A 22,809-nucleotide genomic window follows, 5' to 3' on the forward strand; every position below is an offset into this window, starting at 1 on the left:
TGTGCTAGATGGAAGCTGTTGTGAGACTCATACAATGCGTAGCTCTGTCAATGGTAGATCTTCACCATATCCAGATTTCCTTTTCCACTTCTTAAAGTATGCATTATGAGTCTCGGGATTAGTTCTCACATTGCATTTTTCCTAAATACATTGTGTGACTGTCACTTGCCTTTTGTTGCATATAGTTCACAGCATGTACACAGTGGCTCAGTTCAGACATAATGCCAAACCATGGTTTCGTGCACAGTCTCTCACACAGGCTCCCCTTTCAATAGTTTGTGTTTTTTTAAAACCATCTTTGGCTATGTCAAATTCTTGATAGTGCCTCCAAATCACAGTTTGCAATAAAAAAAATATTGTGTTTGTGTTTGCAAATCATAGTTTGGGAGCACTTAATGTGGTTCAAATGTTCTAGTACAGTGGTACCTCGGTTTATGAACACAATTGGTTCTGGAAGTCTGTTCATAAACTGAAGCATTCATAAACTGAAGCAAACTTTCCCATTGAAAGTAATGGAAAGTGGATTAATCTGTTCCAGACGGTCCGCGGAGTATTTAAACTGACGCATTCATAAACTGAAGTGAACTTTCCCATTGAAAGTAATGGAAAGTGGATTAATCCGTTCCAGACGGGTCCACGGAGTACTCAACCTGAAGCGTACTTAACCCGAAGCATGGGTGTAATTGGTTCCAGAAGTCTGTTCATAAACTGAAGCGAACTTTCCCATTGAAAGTAATGGAAAGTGAATTAATCCATTCCAGATGGGTCTGCGGCGTTCGTAAACCGAAAATTCATAAACCGAGGTGTTCATAAACCAAGGTTCCATGATATGTAGAAATTTTATTGGAATACTTGTAAACTTTTAAAGACAGCAGCATGTACACCCTTGTGTTGTTTGCATTTAACAAGAAAAAGTACAGTCATACTTCGGTTTAAGTACGCTTCGGTTTGAGTACTTTCAGTTTAAGTACTCCACGGACCCGTCTGGAACGGATTAATCCACTTTCCATTACTTTCAATGGGAAGGTTCGCTTCAGGTTAAGTACGCTTCAGGTTAAGTACAGACTTCCGGAACCAATTGTGTACTTAAACCGAGGTACCACTGTAAAGGTATTGAAAACTGTTGACACAAAATTTGTAACCCAAAGAATTGTGGTTGATGCGCAGACTCACATACTTGCTAGAAATAATCACTTGAAAAACATTAATTACAACTTTGAAACTGCCACACTTCCCTCCCTCCTATTTGATTTGCAGTTAGGTACCTATTCATTGTTACTAGTGAACATACAAAACTGATTATTTTTCCACAAAAAAATAAAGCACGAATCCCCCCCCCCCGGAAATTTTCCACCCCATATCACAGGCCCACAGATGTGGTCCTAAGTTGCCAAACCATACTTCATCATTTCATCTGAGGCCATGTTAGGTGCATTGAGAAACCATGGCTTATGACAAGTTCCCAGCATCCGTGTGCACAGTAAAAGGCATGTTCTGAAGGTTTCATACTGTTTGCTACCTGTGAAGTGGCACTAACACTGTGCCATGATTCTGGAATAGCTCAGGGTGAGCAACTTTTTAATGTCCAGTGCTAAAAAATCCTGGCTTTGCATATTTTGTAGAACACATAGCGTAGCCATAGCCTCATGTATAAGATAAACCGCTAGGTATCTGAGGAAGTGTGCATGCACACGAAAGCTGATACCAATGACAAACTTAGTTGGTCTCTAAGGTGCTACTGGAAGGAATTTTTTAATTTTGTTTCATAAACTGCCTTGTCCACAAAACATAAATCATAAAGCTTGGATAGACCAGAAGGGCATCAGGTCTAGCTGTCTGTCCCAAGACAATATCTTCCACACATCAGTTTCCTCCACAAATTAAACCACATCCTTGAGAGAGCCGCACACCACAGAGGAAGACTTGCTGCCGGATTCAGGCTGGGAGTTGTTGGGTGGGGGGAGTTAAAAGCAACAGTAATGTGGTGGTCTGAATGACCTAACCCTGGGGCATATGACTCGATTGCTACTTCCTCCAGTGTAAGCAAAACAGACCACCAACTTCTCCTTCCCTAAAAGATATTTAAGAATTGGAGCAGTGGATGAGCTCTCGGAATTCAACAGAACCCAAACACACTCAACCAGTACAAGTGATGGCCACTTTTATTGTCCCCTTCTTTTGTTTTTCAGATGAAATATTTTCTCTTTTTAAAATCAGGAACTGCGGTGAAATACTACTGCCAACTAGAAACCAGCAGCTGTAACGCTATATATGTAACGCTGTATAGTTATTCTGTTTTGCCTTGCTCAACATGTTTATTCGCAAACAAGGATTAACTGTTTAAAATTGTGTTCCAAAAATGCTAATCTCAGGAGTTAGAGGAGGTGACTGACATGGGATTGTTTATAGTAGGGGTGGAAATTGGCTAACTCACAAGGATTTCGATTTTTAAGTGAACCAAAAGAGCCCGTTCTCCAGTTTTAGTTGTTTGGATTTAATTCAGTGCCTACTAAGAAACAGATTGGCACATTTATTCAAGAAAATGGCAGAAATGGGTAATAGACAGGTGTGAATCTCTCCCCCCCCCCAGTACAATTCTATATATGTCTACTCAGAAGTAAGTCCTGTTAAGTTCAAGAGTCAGCAGATATTGGATTGCACTGTAAGTGACCCGTGATTTTGAAGCCGGTTGTAATTAATTTTTTTTTTAAAAAAAACACCATAAAGTTTAGAAATAATAAACTCACCCTCTGCTGGAAAAGGCAGACTGTTTGGAGCCAAATTTGAGAAATGAGAGAGAAAATTCTCAGGATCCATTGCCCTTCAGGCAGATTCAGACTCTTATGTCCTTCCCTTTCTCATGCGGAGACCTTCTATCACGTGAAAGTAGTTAATAATTAATGTGAAATGTTTGCATTTTAGGATTAGTTTTCCTTAACCACTTAAGTCCCATTTTTTTTATTCAGGAGCAATATTCTGGATGACATAATTAAAAATAGCTTGTGTTTTTCTGGATTTTGTTGTTGTTGTACAGACAGCCTTTTAAGGCAGTGAAACCAGTCTTTGTAAATGAGATCTGTAGATAAAGCATTGCTGTTGATTATAAATAGTATTGGTATGGCTTTAACCTCTAGGCTGCTAGCAGAGTACAGTGAACAATGTGAAGAAATCTTGTGCTTTTCTTTTCTTTTCTTTTCTTTAACTCTCCGGTTGCTGAAACTTTCCACTTGATGACAGGCATGTGAGAGGAGTGTAAGGATTTTTTGCCTACCAGGGAAGAGTGAAGAAATAATGAATCAGGCTGAGGAATCTGGCTTTGTGCCTTCCTCCCAATCTAAATAATTTCACTTCTTTCGTCATCTTAATGTGTGAAGGCTTTTGTGTTTCATTTAAGTGGTTGGTTTGGAAGTTTAAATAATGAATTGAGAGCTGTGGGGTGCATGGAGTGGGGAAAAAGAAATTTTAAATGGTCTCTGTGTAGAATTCTGTAGCTTTGTTCTAATTCTCAGTTTTAACTAAAGCTGTTCTAATAATAATAATAATTAATAATGGTAGACATTTGGATGCAATCAGGAGGAGCCATGCACATACGGAAATGGATTTCTATGTGCATATTCCTGGCTGCCTAGAAAAGCACCTATGCAATTAGGTGGGAGAGGGGTGCCCATGCCCCCCAGTTCAGCCGTTAGGGCAATGCACTGAGCGCTGTTCTAAAATCCGAAATTGCTCCTATAAACTGTCTGGGGGGCAGCAAGGGTTGGATTTAATCCCCTACCATTCCTGCTTCATTAAACACTTGATCATTGTGCTTTTTTTGAAGAGTGCTTCATTCACAGTGAGATTGGGCCTTTCAGGAATACTCAGTTATTTTAGAAGTGCTATTGTGCATGTGTAACACTGAAATTTCGATTAATTTTTTAAAAAGGAGACTGCAGAATTATTTCCACAAAAGCGAAAGACAACTAACATTCTAAAGTAGTTATTTATCAACACTTTCATGAGTTCCAAAGATACTTTACAAGGTGGTTTAGGCTCTTGCCTACAGAAGCTTTCACTACAATAAACCAGTTAAATCACCATCAACCATCACCAGCCATTTTATTGCATAGTCCAGCCTTCACCATCCTGTTGCCCTCCGGATGTTTTAGACTACAGCTTCCATCAACTCCATGCAGCACACGAGACTGATTGGAGTTGTAGGCCAAAAAGTCTGGGGGTCAGCAGGCTGGCAAAATGCTGGTGTGACAATTATATAGCTGGCAGAGCAGCATCCAGCAAATATTTTTAAGACAATTCCACCCATAGTGACAGACTATCTGTGGAACAGAGTTATACCTCCCTCCCCTTTAAAAACAAATACAGCTGCTTGTAGAGGCATAGGAATTCCAAGAAGTGCCGTCAAAGAAGGTGGCGATGTTCTAGGTGGTGACGACCCGGGACTGTTTGCAGTCCAGGTGTGTTTTTTTTTAAAAAATGAAGCTTAAATTGCCATATAAGTGCAATAAAATGTGTACGTTCCTGATGGTACACAAAAAAAGTTCTCTGTTGTGGGCTTAGCCCAAGCAGACATGCCATATGTCAAAATGCTTGAGGCAATAAAACAGAAAACTGTCACGTTCTGTCCAGCTTTTCCTAAGCCTTCTCAACCTTTTAAGTGCAATGTGTTGTTGTTGTTTTTTTAAAAAATCCTGCTCTTAATATGTGAGCTTATTAATATATAAGTATTTACTTTCTTTTGTCTCCTTGCTGTACATCCCTGTTATGCCCACCTGTAAACACTTCAGAAAAATATTTGGGTTGTATCCAAAGTAGTGCTACTTGGAAGGCTTTCTTGCTTCTACAGCGCTTTCCTCCCTCCCTCTGTGCACTCCTTAAATCTGTTCTAGGGTTTTCCCCAACCCTCTGGAGTAGATTTGGGGAGGGCAACAGGAAATCCTTGTTCTAATGGAACGAATGAGTTGGATACCATCTCTTGAGTCTTAAAATGCATTGCTTTTGATGGGTACTGGAATTTGTGATGAGACGTTATTCATTTTTCCTCCCCACTAATTTTAAAGAGATTTTTTCATCATGACTGGAACTGGACAGTTCTACGTTCTAAATGTGTTGTTCTGTCTTTGAAGAGTTGCTGGCCTGCATAGATTGTATTCTGTATTTATGGCCCTGCCACACAAGACATTAACTTTTAGGGCAGCACAATTAAAGAGAAGAGATTTGAGCCATAACTGCAACAGTTGGTTGGTTGGTTGGCTGATTGTAAGTCACTATGGGTTGCCCTGGGCAACACAAAACAACCAACAGATTTAATTAATAATAAAACAATATAGCAGCAACATCTGTAGAACTGAACTAGATAATATTGTGCCTTTTGCCTCTCAAAAAGCAGGAAAATCCCCTAGCTGCATTAGCAAATATCTGAGTCTGCTTGTGGGCCTCCCTCTGTGGTAAGGGGGCATGTGGGACAGCCATCTTTCTGTTGGCCCCCAATTTGTGGAATGAGCTCCCCTCTGAGATGCATCTTGCACCATCTTTGCATGATTTTGAATAATTGATCAAGGAAACACTTCTTACCTAGGTCTTGGGCTGAGCGGGCACTTTCCTTTCTGCGTTGTTGTTCTGTGCTTCTGCTTTTTGTTTTCGGTTAGCGTTCTGGTTTTTATTTTATAGTTGTTTCAGTGGTTATATTTTTTATCACTCATCCTGGAGCCATTTGGTGAATGGTGGACTGTAAGTATATACAGTATGGCAGGTTTTCTGCCACATAGGAAGTTGCATTATTTAAGGCCAGTCAATTTGCCCCTCTCGCACAGCATGGTCTATCTATCCTGACACCCTCAGGATGTGGTGATAGCCACCCATTTAGATGGCTTTAAAAGGGATCTGGACAAATTCATGGAACATCACTCTATCACAGCCTGATACTGAGGATTCCAGAAACAGGTGATGACCTAACCTTCCTGAAATTGGCTGTAATGCAGCTAGAGGTTGTTGACCTTACAGGGTGAACCGCTGACCTTCTAGAGACTAGCTAGAAACTGTTGTTTTATACAACTATTCCTGTTGGAGCAGGAAGGCTCATGGGGGCCCAGTTGATACCATTAGGCTCCAGAGCTGCTCTGTACTGCTGCTTTTCTTCACAGGAGAGTGGAAACTGAGTAAGGAAGATGGGTGAGAGCACTAGGGAGTGAAGGTGTCTGCTGCATCTTTTCTTCCCCAAGGTTAGATGGAACCTACCCCGACCCCCTGCAAAAGAACCTCAGCTTTTAGCACATGAAATATAACACACACACACACACACACACACACACACACACACAAAACCAATGACAACCCCACTTCTTTCAACTCCCTCAGACTGGGCAGACCAGTTACATCCCTTCCCACTTTTTAGGCAGATATGTTAGAGTGGCTTTACACACAGTGCAGCCCAACTATTCACCAAGGACAAGCCTATTCCAAAGAATAGAAGGAGGGCAGCCTTTCTACATTGCATAATAGAACAACAGCTGCATTTCTATGGTTGATTAACCTTCTTATTCCAGAATATACGTAGGGATTATATTATTTCTTACAGAATAAGTAGGAGAGGTACTAAAACGTTGTCTGAGTGAGTTTGTTTTCCTCTTCCTGTCCCTTTCCCCCTTTTGTTTCATGTCTTCTTAGGTTTTAGATTTTGAGTGGGGGCAGGGGCTATGCTATTTTTATTGGTTTGTAAGCCACTCTGAGAGCTTTGCTGGCTAAAGATTGGGGTATAGATGTTTTGAAGAAGTAAATAATTTAGGTTCATGTTCTGTGAGTCTGCTACTCACAGTGTTTCAGCCGCTTTATTTATAAATGAAAACAAAAATTAGAAAAAAAACAGTAACTCCCCAGTCCTCTTTCCTTCCAGGAAGGAGAAACATGAAACAGCACAACTACACAAAAACCATGAATTGTTGAAAAGTCTCTTTGTTTCCTGAACATTCTTTTGCAACATCCTTGTTTATGTTGGCATAGCAATGGTTTTCACTGCCTATTCCAAAGATTAGTCTTCAGTAGTGGAGTAAATAACCTATAGACTTTACAGTATTGCCCTTAAAAAATAATTCTTTAAAGCCTTCTTTATAGTTATGGTTACATTACTCCAACCTGTCTCAGTTAACTACATTAATGCTTGAAAAAAGGCTTAATGGATAGGAAAAATCTGTTAGGGAATTCACAGTGAGGAGGAGGGGAAATAATCCAATCCAAGCATGAACCACTATTCCTGTATGCAAACTAATGCTAAACCGTGGTTTATGACACTGTGATTTATTAAATCATTGCTCAGTGTTGCATGTGTACATGGCCCAGCAGCATAACTCTTTGGTTTGTTTCTTGCCAGCAAACCATGATCTGAATACATAGTTTGTTGTTGGTTTATGAACCTTGGTTTGTTTTAACAGTGGCTTGGTGTCATGTGTAAACCCAATACCCTTCCTTAACCATTGTTTGCTTGACCCCACCCCAGATGCTCTGCAACATATATACCATATATGATTGGGCATGGCACACAGCAAGAATGGATGCTTCTCACTTTTATTTATTTATTTATTTCACTAAATAAAGGTTAAATAAATATTGTTCCTGTTTCGTGGGTGCTGTTGCCCCGAACCACCTGCTGTATCCTAAATAACAGAATGAGAACTGTAGTGGGGTTTCCTGTAGGGTAGTATGACAAATACAGAAAGTTCTAACCTTAAATGCTTAAATGCCTGTGGTCTAATTCAAGTCTGGACAGTGTATTGGCACCAGACCACATAGAAAATACCCACAATTATGTATTGACCCTTCTCTTTACAAACATTAGGGATAGACTTTTTTTTTTAAAAAAATGCACTTCTCAGGATTTTCATAAGAGCATCTGGGCTGTCTCTAAAATCAAATTGGGTGTTACATGTGTAGCTGACCTCCACAATAGTGTTTAGGAATGAATGTTTCCCCAATATCAGGCAAATTATTGACATGCAACCCCTTCCTTCTCACAGGCTTTTCCTTACAGCTTCCTTTGTCCCTGTCTTTTGTTACACCAATATTTGAAACCTACATCATTTAAAACAGGATTCTCAGGCTTCTGTGTAATTCCAAGAGAACTGTACTGCTTCCCAGGTTCTCTCAGAGAAGCTAAAACAGGATGAGATCATACGTGCAATTTAACTTGACGACTGCAACATTAACGGAGTTCTTGTATGTGTAAAACGTCAAAGGAGTTAACATGTGGTCTAAAACTACCTCTTTCAGTGGAAGCAGTTGTCTGTTGAGAAATCATGGAATAAGCAGGTATGTGAGTCAGCCCTGAGAGTGACTTAAAACCTGTTGCAATGTATAGTGCAGCAGGCTTGGAGCACTTTTATTGCCTTTCTCCTGCGGCACTCTGCAGTTTAGTTAGTGTCACACTCAGAAAACTGACAATACCTATAAGTGGGTCCTGTTTCTGCATAGGGTAGAATGCCAAAAAACGGTAGCCAGAAAATCCCAAGAACTGCAGGTGTCCCTTTCAGTGGCCAAGGGACCAGGGAGATGTCTCCTAGGAATAACAGCATCAAGGCAAGAGGAGGCCAACCTGGCCCTGTCTTATCGCCTAGAATAGGAGCCACGGCAGGGGGCTCACTTCCCCACTTTCAGTCTGAAAGAATGCTCAGATCTAACAACCTGTTGCTGTGAGGCTGCAGAAGCAAGGGGAAGGACCCTCTAGTCCCATCCATCAGCCAAGGGAGCAGGTGTCCGCAGCTACTGTTCAGAAAAAAAGAACATCAGCAAGGGAAGATCCAGCTTGGGACCAACTGGATTGCAGTTCCTGCTTATAGCTCTTACCCTAGAGCAGTGGTTCCCAGTTAGGGGTCTGGGGACAGCCGAGGGACTGCAGAATGCACTCAGGGGGTTTGTGGCTGTATCTCTTGCCTCCCCCCCCCACACTATTTTTTGTCATTTTTGCATGGTAATACCACAAAATTTATGGCCTGTTTTAGCGCTGTGCGGTTTTTCAATATATTGGCCAAAATCAGTTTTGAAATCACACAGTGATAACAATTCTAATGTAACTACCATAGAGTTATCAAAATTTTCAAGTAGGGGTTCCATGGCTTGGATTTTGAAAAATAGGGGTCCTCAGTAATTAGCTAAATGGGAACCACTGCCCTAGACTTAAAGAACTGATTTTTCTCCTCCAGCTTTCCTCTCCACTTCCCTTCCCTTCCCTTGTTTGCATTTGTAAGCTTGGTGACAGTGCCTATCTCTTTTCCTTTTTTAATTTATGCGTCGTGATTTTTGAGATGAGAACTGCTTGGAAACTGGGGTGAAAATATGGTAATCAGTAAAAGTATCAAAGCTCTTAACTTTTCTGGGGGAGAAGCTGAAATTCAGGAACTAAAACTCATAGATTGGGGCAGTGGGGCAGAGTTGGGGAAATGGTGTGGGAAATTCCCACCCAGTGATCTAGCCTTTTCTTGAAACTGCCCATGTGCTTTCAGATAGCATTTCCTGTTCCCAGTTGTCTTAGAAGCGTATCTTAAAGGGAAAGCAGAATCTTACACATCACAGGGTTCATTCTGTGATGCACTGTTGTATATTAATTGCCATGCATATCTGTATATTCCTGTATTGCATGCAAGATCCTGAGGGGTATAGGTCCCTAAGGAGGCACCCATCAAGATTCTATCATCCTTTGACTGTTGACCATGAGTCCAACAACATCTGGAAGCACATGGCCCTGCCTTTGGGATCTTTTTAAGCGTGGCATCATTGGGTGGTATTCAATGAAATAGTTACTGGCACACAATTAGTCTCTTCCCCCCTCCCTCCATGCATCTCCTGAATCACCCCAGATCTGTTCCAGAGGGTTGGAGGAAGTCCTAGAATAGTTTTAAGAGGGTTGCAAGCAGGGAGAAGAGGGAAGAAGTCCCATTCCCCAAGGAGAGACCCATGTGCATAAGCTTTAGTGCTACATTGAATACAATATACCATCATCATCATCACTACTACTACTGCTGCTGCTATTATTACTATTACTGTATTTCTGGCATTGGTGCCATGAGTATCTTCCTCATTTTACCTTTATGGTGTTCTGCAGTTCTGGGAGCATTATCAAAGACAAGACTTCATCTGTGTTCAGTCACAGATCATACTTTTGATAGTAAGTGATAGAAAAGTAGACATTATGGCATGCTAGAGCACTCTGTTCAGAGTCCAATTACATCACACTTTTTAACAGCTCTCGTTGTTATATTTCTTTTACATAGCAAACTCATGGGGTGGACAGGTGCAGGGACCTATCTGTTTTTGCCAATGTGTCTGTGTAAGGCACTGTATAAATCATATTATTAGGCATTGGTCCTGGGTGAGTGATATTGACGGAGTTTAGCAGCAGCTACAGCATTGCTCCGGAAAATTAAATGCCTGATAGGATCTCTTTGACTGTTAACAGATCTGTGTATTCTGGCAATGAGTTTACAACACAAGCATGGAATTTCAACCATCTTGGCTCTCAATTTTTAAAAAGGAAACCTTAAAGGAAATCATGACCAGAGCACTCTCTAATGAAGGCTTGTGTGGCTGTTGGTCTCAACTTCCAGTGACCATGAGACTTGGGGACCCTCCCCAGTTCCCACAATGTTTCTGTGTCCCCTGCCTCTGCTGCCAGTGTGTGCCCAGTCTCCTTGCCCTTTTCCCCTCCGTCACATTTCCCTTCTTGACCTGTGCACTCAAAACATTGCCTAGCAGATCACTTTGCAGAACAAAATTCACAAAGAAAATACATACACGAGTGTACCAAATCAGAACACATTGTTCTGACAGCAGAGTGTGGATTTATTGTGGTGCAGTGTACACCCAGACTACTAAAAGAGATACAGTACATTCTCATGCTCAACATGTCCCTAGGCTGTATTCGCTCAAAGCAAGTAATGCAGGATTTATCTGAAGACCCTGTAAACTGCCCTGTACATTGAGCTCCGAAGGGTCAGAAAATGCATTTTGACAGCAGAGTAACAGCCGATCAAGTAAAGCAAGTACACTTACCCCACAAAATGTAGAGGGAAAGCACAGAGTCAGGCTTGTTCTGCAACCACACCAAGACCTTCTCACCTAAAATCTAACTTCAAAACTGCTGATTTTCTGGAAACATGCAGATGACTTAAATGTGCTTTCAGTGCCTTCGAGCTTCAGGACTGTATTGCAACGGCTTCCTGTTTCGTAATTGCTAGGAAGGCTAGAAAAACAACAACTGCAAAACCAAACTATAAAGCTGAATGCACCCACCATTAAAAGATACTCGATCTCTCTCCCTCTCCTCCTCCCTCTCCCTCTCTCATTTTTTCATCTGTTGGCATCACCTATCCATGGATGTGTGCTGGCTTCCTGTCATTATGAGAAAAACATTGCTGTTCTTTGTGGGTATGCTTGCAGATGCTATCAGGATTTTGTGTCTAAATGAGATACCGGTAGTAGATAGCAAGAGACAGGTGCAAATAGCAAAGAAGCCAGCAGCAAACCTGCACTGTCTGTTGAGCCCCTTTCGGTTCTGAGAATGTCAGCAACTTTTGAAATTCCCTTTCCTGGAGGGAAAGCCCAGCGCTTTGTTATTTTATTTTAAAATATCATCCAAATCCAGACTTCAAATGGGCTGCTTTCACCTCTCAATGGCATCTCCTATCCACCCAATTCTCCACTCTTCTCACAGTCTCTTCCATGCTTTCTCCCTACTGGTTTTTGCGCCTGGAACATTTTTCCAATTCCGCCTGTCAACAGTTGTCCCGTATTGTGTATGTTTTATGCTTAACAACAACAACAAAATCCTCTGTCCCAGTTTGTAGTGTATGGACCGGTATTCGTATGGTTTTGCCTTACTAATTGTATTCCAAGGTTAGTGAAACTGAGAAAGGGCAACAAAACGGAGAGCTAAAGGCTACAACAAATTGAGATCCTATTAATGATTCAGCAGAACTGGCAGTCAGAGGAAAAAGAGCTCTGAATGCATGTGTTTTGGAAATGTAACTCTTCCCTTAGTACTGGGACACAGGAATATGCAAAAGCTTCAATTAGTAGTGATTTAAGTTGCGACCTTCAGGAGGGGGGGCGGGAATCCATTGAACTCAGTTGCACTTTCTTCTCAGGTGATATGCATAATCTCAGTTCATTGAGTATGTTGCCATCATTTGTAACACTCAGTTCATCCTGATGAATCCTGCACCTGTGCTTGTCTCAGATGACCTTCTGCTTGCATGCAGGAGATCCCAGGTTTGATCCCTGGCACATCCAGTTTATAAGAAAGAAGAAAAGTAAAGGGGAAAGGATCAAGTACCCGGTACTGGGCAAGACCTCTGCCAGCGACTCTGTAGAATCCCTTCCAGCCAGTAGGGCAGCGCTGGCTAAAGCTGCTAGCTGGTCATGATTGTCTGGATGACAATAAGGCAGTTTCCATTGTTCCTGCACCTTCTTCCCATGAAGCTCCAAACCTAGCAGGCTTGAGCCTTTACCTCCACCCATCCCACCCTCCAAATATTTAAATTATGTAATAACAAAAGATAGATTCTGCAAAAACAACAACCCTTTTTTTTGCAAATTGGCGATATTGCAAAATTCAAGCTACCTTTTTTTGCAGAATTCCAAGTAGCTGTACTGAAGCCTTGTCCTCAAGTCACCAGCAGTCCTAGGAAGTGGCCCCACATCCCCAGCTTCTGAGATTTTTGCAAGGCATTTTTGCTTGGAGACTCTCAATCCAATTTCGGATTAGATTGGATTAGAAAAAATTGAAAACTCGAGCTGCCTGCAATGTGTCAATTCTGTATAACCACCTACTGTGGTTATAATAAATCTGCATTGTTATAACACAAAGCAACATCAGCCTTCCCCTACCTGGTACCTTGAAGTTATTGTTGTGTTCCAGCTGCCTTCAGCCTCTCAGCCCTAGGCAGAATGGCTGTTGGTCAGGAATTACTGGAGTTGTAATTCAAGACACCTGAAGAGTCCCAGAGTGATGAAGGCTGAGCTAAATGCATCTTTCGTCAGAGGGGGGCAGGATGTGGTTCCTATTCATATCTGTTTATTAACAGTGTATGTCTCCTTGGTTTAAAGCCCTGAGTAATGGCTGTTTGGGGCAACTTTTCATAGGGCTTAGGCTTCCTTTCCTTTTTTAATGCTGCTGCTGCTGTAAGTAAGACTCTGTTTTCTTTCCCTGCAGCTCAGGAAATTGTTGTGTACAAGATCAAAATATATTGGTATAGATCTGTAATCTTGTAGACTTTGCTATAAATAGCTGCCAGACAAGTCAGGTTAGCTGTTGGCAAACAATAATGCCTTCTGGTATTGTGGCTCTTTAAGCTCTGGCTGCTATGAAATGCCATGAAAAATTCATGGGTGAGGATGCTGTTAATTATGGGGTGGACACCTGGCTTCTCTGCGATTTTATTCCAATTTCACTAGCATAACAGTCTGTTGACTTGTATGTTGTTTTATTGGTTCTTTTTAGATGCGCATAGTTCTTGTTTGCAAATTTGTATATATTAACTACACATTTTTTTCATCATGGATGTTTAGAACAAAATGCAAGCGATAAAATTCTGACATTTCCCCCACCATTGAGGCTTAATGTCGCTACACCTAGATACTTCTCTTTCTTTGCTCTGAATTTACAGAGAAAGGTGAACTATTAAATTATTGTGTTGTTGTGTTTTCGCAATTGCGTTTTGCTTCTCCTTGAACAAAGTACCATTTCCCGCTTTTTAATATTTTGTGTAAATGCTGCTCTCTCTTTATACTATCACCTTGTAAAAATCACTAGACCTTACAGTGTAGAGTTCCAGTTGAGAAGCTATGCTGCATCATGGACAGAATCAAGCCTGGGAAGACCTGGGTTCAAATCCTGGGTTGGCCAGCTAGATGGTCTCAGCCAAGTCCCGTTTTCTTTTCTTAAGGTTTTAGTAAAGATAAAGAGATATAACAAATATAATGACATCATTAAATACACCAGTAAAATGGCTATTTCCTCACCTCCCCAGTCACGTTTTCTCAGGATATAGAACACAGTGTCCTCTTTTGACTACTCTGAGTTCAATGAAGGAAGGGTAGGACAGAATGTAATGAACTAAATAGTTTTGAGCCAAGAGTGGCTAATCTTTTTTGCCCAAGGGCAACAATCGCCTTTAGCCCAACCTGCATGCCAGCAGGGAGTATGGTCACCATGCAGTATCTCTCAAACACAGAGGCATCACCACCCTCAGCTGAATGGAGGGGATATAAGCCTCTTTCCACCCCAACCCATGTCTCCTCTATATTTCCTTTTTGCTACTGCCATCAAAGTGGTGTGATTTTGGAGCTCAGAAAAATCGCTCAGTGGGTCAGATCAGGCCCCCAAGCAGGAGGTTAGCCCATCCCACTTTATGCCATATAAAATCACTGGCGGGGGGAGAGATAAAATCCATGCTGAGTTAATGGAATGCACAGCCCCAATCCAGAGGGAGCAAATCAGTCACATTTCCGTCCTTTTGCAATCAGTAGGACAATTTGGTTGCAACTTAATTACTTCTCATTAATTTCAAAGTGATTTAACAGTTGGCTAAACTAGTAACTTGCTTTTGGAGTGGGGCCTATGGATTGAGTCCAGATTAAGCTAGTTGCCCTAGAAATCAATGATGCTTCAGTTTATTGTGACTAATTTTTCAGATTGATTTTGTTGTGGCCCAGAATGTGGTTAATCCTGTCTGGATCCAACCCTATATGTACTTCGGCAAGTACCTTGATTGCTTACAAACTGATCGCTTAGACCAGGCATCCCCAAACTTCAGCCCTCCAGATGTTTTGGACTACAGTCCCTATCTTCCCTGACCACTGGTCCTGTTAGCTAGGGATCATGGGAGTTGTAGGCCAAAACATCTGGAGGGCCGCAGTTTGGGGATGCCTGGCTTAGACAGTGGAATGGACTCCCTCAGGAGGTGATGGGCTCTCCTTCATTGGAGGTTTTTAACCAGAGGTTGGATGGCCATCTGTCATGGATGCTTTAGTTGAGATTCCTGCATTTCAGGGGGTTGGACTAGATGGCCCACGGGGTACCCTCAAACTCTACAATTCTATGATTCTATGAAATAAAGAATTTAAACAATCCTCTCAGTCAAGTAATTTATTATTACTAATAAGCATGTTTGAATTGTAATTTATTTTCATAGTCAAGCAAAACACTCCTAATGTGGATGATGTAGCTTGTGCCCTCCCTTTTTTATGTACATTCAACACATTACATTGCTCGTATGTGGTCATAAAAATATAAAGCCTTGTTAACCTTTTTTTCCCTTTCCTCATGAAAGTGTGGGGCCTCTTTTCAAGATGACGACGTGATTGTACTTAACGGTACAAAAGAGGATGTAGAAGTGCTGAAGAAAAGAATGGAGGAGAGGAGGCTTAAGAGTAAATTGGGGAAGGTGAGAGCTTTGTGCATTCTCTGATGTATTTGCACGTGCATTTATGGAATACTTCATGAACAGAGTATATTACAGAGTTTATTACAAACAGCTTTTTCAAAATCTTCTCCGTGGTGGCAGGGGGTTGGTCTCCTGTTTAAGTGGCCAAAGCCTCCAGCAAGAAACTGTAGGTGCAGCTCATTGAATCCCAGCAAATATTTTTATCAAGTACAGCTTGTTGTTTTTCAATTTCAGCCCTCATTAGTCATTTTTAATTAGATCAGAGATAAGTAATTTCTTTGGCCTTGCCACTAATTTAATCCAGCTCTTCTTTCTCATGGAAATAGTTCTTCCTTCCTTCCACAAATGCCGTCATCAAAATAAATAAACCCATTGGTTTTCCTTTTCAAATCAGTGCTCAGTTGTTCCATTATTCAGATGCTCTTAAGCAGAACTGTCACTCTTCCTTGACGTAGTTTACATTTTACATCACCCTCTTCTGACTGTTAGGGATAGGAAGGTGTCAAACCAATCGGTGTGATCCAAGCTACATGAGAACTACTCACACATTTGCACTGCATCCATTGATCCAGGGTGCAGTTCATTTTGCCCCCTAATTCTAAACTTCACAAGCATGTAGTAATCGCACCAGTATGTACACACATTCTGCAATGTGCAGAGTATCCCTTCATTTACCTATATCCCTCCCCTCGTGGCCTTAATGACCCTCATTGTACTCATCAATATAACAACCGCAGTTCTGTCTTTAACTTCTGAGGTTGTTGGTGGTGTGGTAAAATAGCATGCAAGGAGAACTTCCTCTTACAAGGGCCTCCTTTCCGTTTCGAATCTGGCTTCCTATTCGACATGATAGTAAATCAAGCATGCCATTCTGCAAGCAGTGTTCATGTTTCAAACTAAAATTAGGGCAGTGCTTTTTTTCATGCTGAAGGCTGGATGCCAAATAAGCATATAACACTGCTAGGCATATCTGTGTTGGGATTAGGAAAGAGAAGCAAATCAAAGGTGGGCTCCTTTATAGGTACAGCTGAGAGACCAGCAACATTTGGCAGGGACTTGTAGCAATCTTAAAGCTACTTGAGAGCCGCCTTTGAGGATAACAATTCTTTGGGGAAAAATCGGTCTCCTTCCCTAGTTGCATCTTCCTACCACATGCATTTTAGTTGCAAGACACCCCTGCCTCTAGAACTGCTGCACAGGAAGTTCTAGTGCATTGCTGCCACCTCCAGGAAGAAATGGGTAATCTGCAGAACAGGGAATAGCTCAGTGGAATCAGTGCCTTTATTGCAGCTAATAATAATGTATGCGGCAAATTGGGGTGACCATCAGCTGCATATGGAACCCCTGAGGGCTTCACAGTGTCCTGTTTTTTCTGCCTGCCTCAGACTGCACAAATAAGGCAGTTATCTGCCATCTCCTAAGCCACACAGCATGGCTAGTGGTCTGCAGCCAGCTTGTTGAGTCCAAAACTTGAGCAGGCCTGATGCATCCTAACATTGTTTGGGGTGTTTTCACTGTAGTATTGCTGGGCCACCCAGCGCTCATTCACAAATAACCTCATATGAAATCCCTGTTCAACTGCATTTCTGTGGGAAAGCATTTAACCTGTCTCTTTATTGTGGCAAGTTTTCTTTTTAATGTCAACAACCCAGTTCATCAGGTGAAAGGGCTCATTGTCTAACCATAATGAATGGTGGGTGTAATGAATGGCAGGTAAGTCATGTCTGTCTGTCTCTCATGTTCTTATGTGGGACTCACTGTGCTTTTCCCATTCAAGGGGCTGCTTAGGTCCACACCTGCTTAGCTTTGGCAATGCTGCAGCCTCAGATACTCCCAGACTATTAACTGGACCCCAAATAAGATTATCTTAAACAATATTAAAAAGGGACTGCAAACAGCTAGCCAACTGAGATTTCCAAAGGGGGCAGGCAGCCCCAATGGAGAAAGCTATGCTCCTAGTGTTGGGTTAATTTTAATTGTGTGGATAATGGAAGAAAGAACATATCTCTCCAACCCAGCCAGATGGGCAGGGTATAAATAATAAATTATTATTATATAACTTTTAAGGATGATTAGAGTTAGTTTCATGGATCAAAGTCAGGATGTTTTTCAAAACATATTGATCCTGCAGGCAGATAAGTGTGGATTGTTCTGTCTCCCTTTGCACTTTATAAGCCTTATAAGCCCACTTTTAGGGGAGCACAAAGTGGGCACTGAATTGTGTGAGTGGAGTAGATTGTGTAGCAATGTAATATGAAAAAGGCACCGAGTAATCTTATGGCAAAGGGTGTGCCAAGGTGGATTTGTTACCAAACACAGTTTGGGCTGTTGTCACTCATTGTTTGTCTCCATTGCTTTCAGAAATCCAAGAAATCTAAGGCAGCAGAGACCACTGTGAAACCTGAAGCTGCGGAAGGTAAGGTTGTGTCCATGTGCTGATGCAACAAAGTGCTATTCCAGATTACTATTATTTCCAGGGCAGTAACACTGCAGCTATTACCTTTGTTGGCCAGAACCCACATATTTTCCTTCAAGGTAGTGCTGCTTTTGCAGAGAAGCCAAGTTTTCCCAGCACACAGACAACTATATTGTGTTGCTAGGATCACTCCACCCCTGCAGTTAGCACCTCTGGTTTGATTCATGAAATCTGCAGTAGCTATGCAAATATGATCTGCACCTATTGGCGAGTTCCAGTGATGGATGACCTTTCCCTATCTCTATGCCACTGTGTTCTTTTAAAAGGCCATTTTGCATGTTGTTTTGACATAAATAGGTTAGAAACTGTATAAAAAAGAGTAACAGTAAATAGAAAGTTGGGCGCACATTATGAACTAAATATCCCCTTAAGGAAAAACAAAAGTGATAAACATAACTAACCTGCAATAATGCTTTTCTTACTTAATGGATTATCTCCCTCTGCCGCCAGCCCCCATTTTTACAGGGACAAAAAATAAAACAAGGAGCTTGTAGGTAGATTGCACAAAGGGGCAATTATAGTTGGAGTGGACTTCACAGGACCTTCTGCTTAGAAGACATTAGCCTGGTTCACACATAACCTTAAACCATGGTTTGTTTGGGCAGTTTTGTTTGTTGTTGTTTTTGAAACAAATCATGAGTTAACCACAAGTTGTCCCACAAAGGATCAAACAAACCATGGCTTGTTTCTCCAACGTTTGATTTGTTTTCCAGCTACTGTTATCTCATGCCTTTGGAGTTTGCGAAGTGCCTGAGGTACGGTGTCCAAACCTAACCATGGTTAAGGAAGTGTGCTGAGTTCACATGTAACACCAAGTCATAGTTAAAACAAATTAGAGTTCATGAGCCAACAACAATCCATGCCTTCAAAGCGTTGTCTCTTGGCAGTAAACAAGCTAGTTAAGCTGTTAGGCAGAGTTTGCCTATCTCAGGGGTCCCCAGACTACGGCCCCCGGGCCGGATGCGGCCCAATTGGCCTCCCAATCTGGCCCGCGACGACCCCCACCGCCCGCTGCTGCCGCCCGCTCTTGCGGTGCACTTCCGGATCTGAAAAAAATTGCCGGAAATTGTTTCTGCGCATGCGTATGGGCCTCTCCCGACCCAGAAGAGGTCATTTCCGGTGTACTTCTGGGTCAGGGGAGGTGCATTTCCGGGTCGGGGGAGGCCCATACGCATGCGCACAAACAATTTTCGGCGATTTTTCCGGCCTGGAAGCGCGCCACCGCACCAGTAAATGGGTGTGCGCATGCGCACTGGCATGCACTCCCCCACCCTCCGGCCCACTGCGCGCGCACTCCCCCGCCCTCCGCGCAATCGGCGCAGCGGGCACCGGCCCGAGGGCGGGCAAGTCTGGGGACCCCTGGCCTATCTGTTCCCTGCCACAAAGCTTCTGCTAACCTGGCAGTTAATTAAGTACACAGGTGCTGCTGCAGTGAGCCATTTATTTTACCCTCTCCCCCATCTGTGTAACAATTAGGATAACTTATGCCTTGATATCGTTATGGTTCTACTCCATGTCCTTGGCTATGGTGGAGAACATTGGATATCATGGTGTTACAACACATAATAAGGCAATGCAGAAAGGGACTGAAAGGAACTAAATACACGACTGTTCTTTTCAGTGGCAACTCTCTATGTTTTGATCATTAATTAGTCCAACTCTTGAGTGAAGTTTTATTGTCTAATTGCTTTTGGTTGCAGCACTCTCTTGCTGAACAAATCTTTTGCTATTGATTTTAATAGGATGCAGATTCCACCTCTTTTCTTTTTAATTTCTCTTTCTTCCTGTTTATGTGGGTTGTTTTTGTTTTTTTAAGATTTGCCTACATCATCTCAAGTAAATACTGAAAAGGATACAGCAAACATGAAATCTGGAGAAAATAGAAGCATTGCCTTCTGCAAGAGTACAGGTTAGTATAAAATTCTCCATGCAGTTTCATGACATTGCATTCAGTAATATTGTGGATAATCCTTTATTAGCCATTTTCAGCTAGATGTTCACCTAGAACTCTACTTTGAGCTGGTGCAGCTGTAACTGGGACCATCCCTTCGTGGAAAGATGAGGGCTGCATATGAGCCACGGAATGGCAGACTCTCCGTCATTTGTTGAATAAATTCACCCCTCCCTCGCCTTTCCACTGCTGCTTTTAACCATGGTCAATTGTTTCTATGCTAACCATAACCAACGTTAACACTGGGAACACTTCTACTGAGTCAGACTTCTACTGAGTCAGCCTATTGGTGCATCCAGTTTAGTACTGTCCACGCTGACTGTCAGTGGCTCTCCAGGGTTTCACACGGGGGTCTCGTCTCAATCCTTCCTGGAGATGCTGAGTCTTAAACCTGGGACCTTTTGCATGCAAAGCAAGATGTTCAACCACTGAGGTTAGATATTGAAATTAGCGGGGTAGCAGAGCTGAAAATAATGTTGATATAGTTCACATATTTTGTTCTAGGAGGCTTAGTTTAGTCAGAATCGAGTATAAACTTTAATGCTAAATGCATTACTTTAATGGTAAATGAGCTACCATAGCCACTAGAGGGCCATGAAAAATTGTGTCCCAGGCTTTTTAGACTTGTCTACCCGTGAACTGTTCTGAAATGAAAGGAGCACATTGGTTGCCAGATGTGAATTTTTTTTCAGCTCGCCTACTCCACTAAATTGCTGAGCTAGCTTGAGGTGCTTCCCTGAGCTTGGTCTTTGTGGACTAGCTGTGGGTGCAACATAGCTCTCTTATTTGCAAGGCCTAAGAGCTTCCATGAGCCATGTCCTGTCTAGTTGTGCTGACTACTTAAAAACAACAGCAACCACCCCCTCCCGATTTCAGGACTTCCAACTGTCCTTTGGTGTCCGTGTTTTTAACAAAACCAACTGTTCCAGTTGTTGCATGATTACAACAAGGTTGGTTCCAGTTTGAGGGGTGGGGACCCTAAACAAAGTGCCCTCTTGTTTGGCCCTCCTGTGTTGGTGGGTCTTGGTAAGCTTATTTGGTGGCAGGAGCAACAGGACTCTGATCTGCAACAGGCAACTAACTGGGTTTGAGAACTATCACTGTCATTTCCTACAGTGCACCCAGGACTCTCTTGAGAAGAAGATTGGTGGCTTCCAGGCCTAGCCACCAGGTGCTGATTTGAAATTGTTTTAAGGGAGAACCAGCATAGATATTGGCAGTGGAGCTGCCGGAGCGCTTGGATCCTGGCAACTGCCAAAGGGTGCCAAGTGCCAGCTGTGCAAAATAGAAGTTTAAGCAACTTAGTCTTGACTTTAGCTTGAACAAACCTTAAAAAGAAATATGGGCGTTGATTATCCCTGACCATTGGCCATGTGTGCTGGGGCTTATGGGAGTTGCAATCTCAAACAACTGAGAGGCACCAGGTTGGCAAAGGTTTCTTTAGTATGGTGTTTGTGTGTGTCTACATGCAAGTTTTGTGGGTGAAGTTGACGCGTGTTCTGTTTGCTTCATTCTGTAGCAGTCAGCGAAGGTCCATCGTCTTCATCTGAAAAAAGCAGCAAAAGTTCATCCGGGGGCCCCAAGCGATCCTTCACAACCAGAGGAGAGAAATCGGAAGCATACAAGTCTATTTTTACATCACACAGCTCTGCCAAACGCTCCAAGGAAGAGTCTTCCAATTGGATCACGCATACAGCATACTATTTCTGAAACAGAAAAGTTTCCAGTTTGTAACAGGCTCTGCCCTTTCCCACCCTGCTGCAGTTCCTCTTAAAAGGAACTGCAATTTGTGTGCAATTTGCTGTCGATTTAGAAGGACCATCCATATATAACTATATAAAGTAGAATAGAAAAGCAGTTAGCAGAAATCACTTTGGGTTTTTTTAAGCGGTGTGTGATTTGAACAAGTACTAATTGTTAGGATCACAAATGATGTGCTCTTGATTCCATCTCTCCCCCCCCCCCCCCAACAACAGGTCTTGGTCACTTTGAATCATTTGGATGCATGTAAAACAGAAACAGGTGACCTGCCCACAGCATCTACCTTGCATGGGTACCTTCAGGCATCCTGACTTTCAGACCTTCTTTTGCATGGAATTGTAGATTGTGGGGCTAGAGTAATTAGATAGGAGACTAGCATGACCACTTCCTGTCCTGTCTAAGCTTTGTCTAGGTGGGTCAGGCTTCAGCAAATGGAAGATGTTCCACCATCATCTTTCCCAAGTGTGAGGAGGCTACAGCAGAAGCCAGCATCCTATGTTCAAGAGGGCTGTGGAGTGATGAGCCACAGAAAACAATTTTTTTTGGGGGGGGCAGCCCAGAGTGTCCATCTTTACCCGTGTAGCTCTTGCCAGCTTTATAGAAGTGATACTGTTGAATATTTAATTTTGGTTTCCATTCCTGTCAATTGTCAGAGAAATAAAGCAGAGCCCTTTATGACTTTTCTTGCGCACCTTGTACTTACAAATAAAAGCACGGTATTCTAATATTGCCTCTCTATTGCGTGGTTGAAAGCTGTCCAGCCCATCCCACTTTCACCGTAAAAGGTTTTGGAGATCTTGCATTAGAAGAAACGCGAATGGGAGGAGAAAATGCATTAGTACTCTTCTGAGACATGTAAGAGACTACGGTTCATCAGAGATGGTGTTGCCGTAAAACAGGCGCAGGACCTTGTGCGCAGCAACCCCAAGTCTGGTCATCCCACTCTGAAACTGTGAGGGAAGGTTGTAGTATTTGAGACTCTGTAATTTAGAGAAAAGGCAAGTTGGAGGTGATTGACATAAATAAAATAATGGCATGGGGAAAGTAGATGGGGGGGGTCCTTCCTCCTAACACTTGAATTCATGGCTATCCAATGGCTCTGAATGTTGGATGATTCAGGATAGATAAAAGAAACCATTTCTTCACAAAATTAAACTCACTCCCACAGGAGCCAGTGATGGCCAGCAAGTCGG

The 22,809-nt window shown here is 42.3% G+C and overlaps 1 protein-coding gene across 1 annotated transcript in view; it reads left to right on the plus strand.

The window, feature by feature from the left end:
- The window catches only part of RTF2 (replication termination factor 2), a 58,573-nt gene extending 36,232 nt beyond the window's left edge, over positions 1–22,341 (plus strand). The window contains exons 6-9 of the mRNA XM_035124364.3: positions 15,315–15,428; positions 17,790–17,844; positions 19,721–19,813; positions 21,375–22,341. Of these exons, the coding sequence (XP_034980255.1) occupies positions 15,315–15,428; positions 17,790–17,844; positions 19,721–19,813; positions 21,375–21,565 (453 nt within the window). The 3' untranslated portion in view covers positions 21,566–22,341. The remainder of the gene's footprint in view (positions 1–15,314; positions 15,429–17,789; positions 17,845–19,720; positions 19,814–21,374) is intronic.
- Positions 22,342–22,809: the final 468 nt, after the last annotated feature.

Source organism: Zootoca vivipara, chromosome 7, assembly GCF_965207765.1.
Source record: "Zootoca vivipara chromosome 7, rZooViv2.hap1.1, whole genome shotgun sequence".
Taxonomy (NCBI): domain Eukaryota; kingdom Metazoa; phylum Chordata; class Lepidosauria; order Squamata; family Lacertidae; genus Zootoca; species Zootoca vivipara.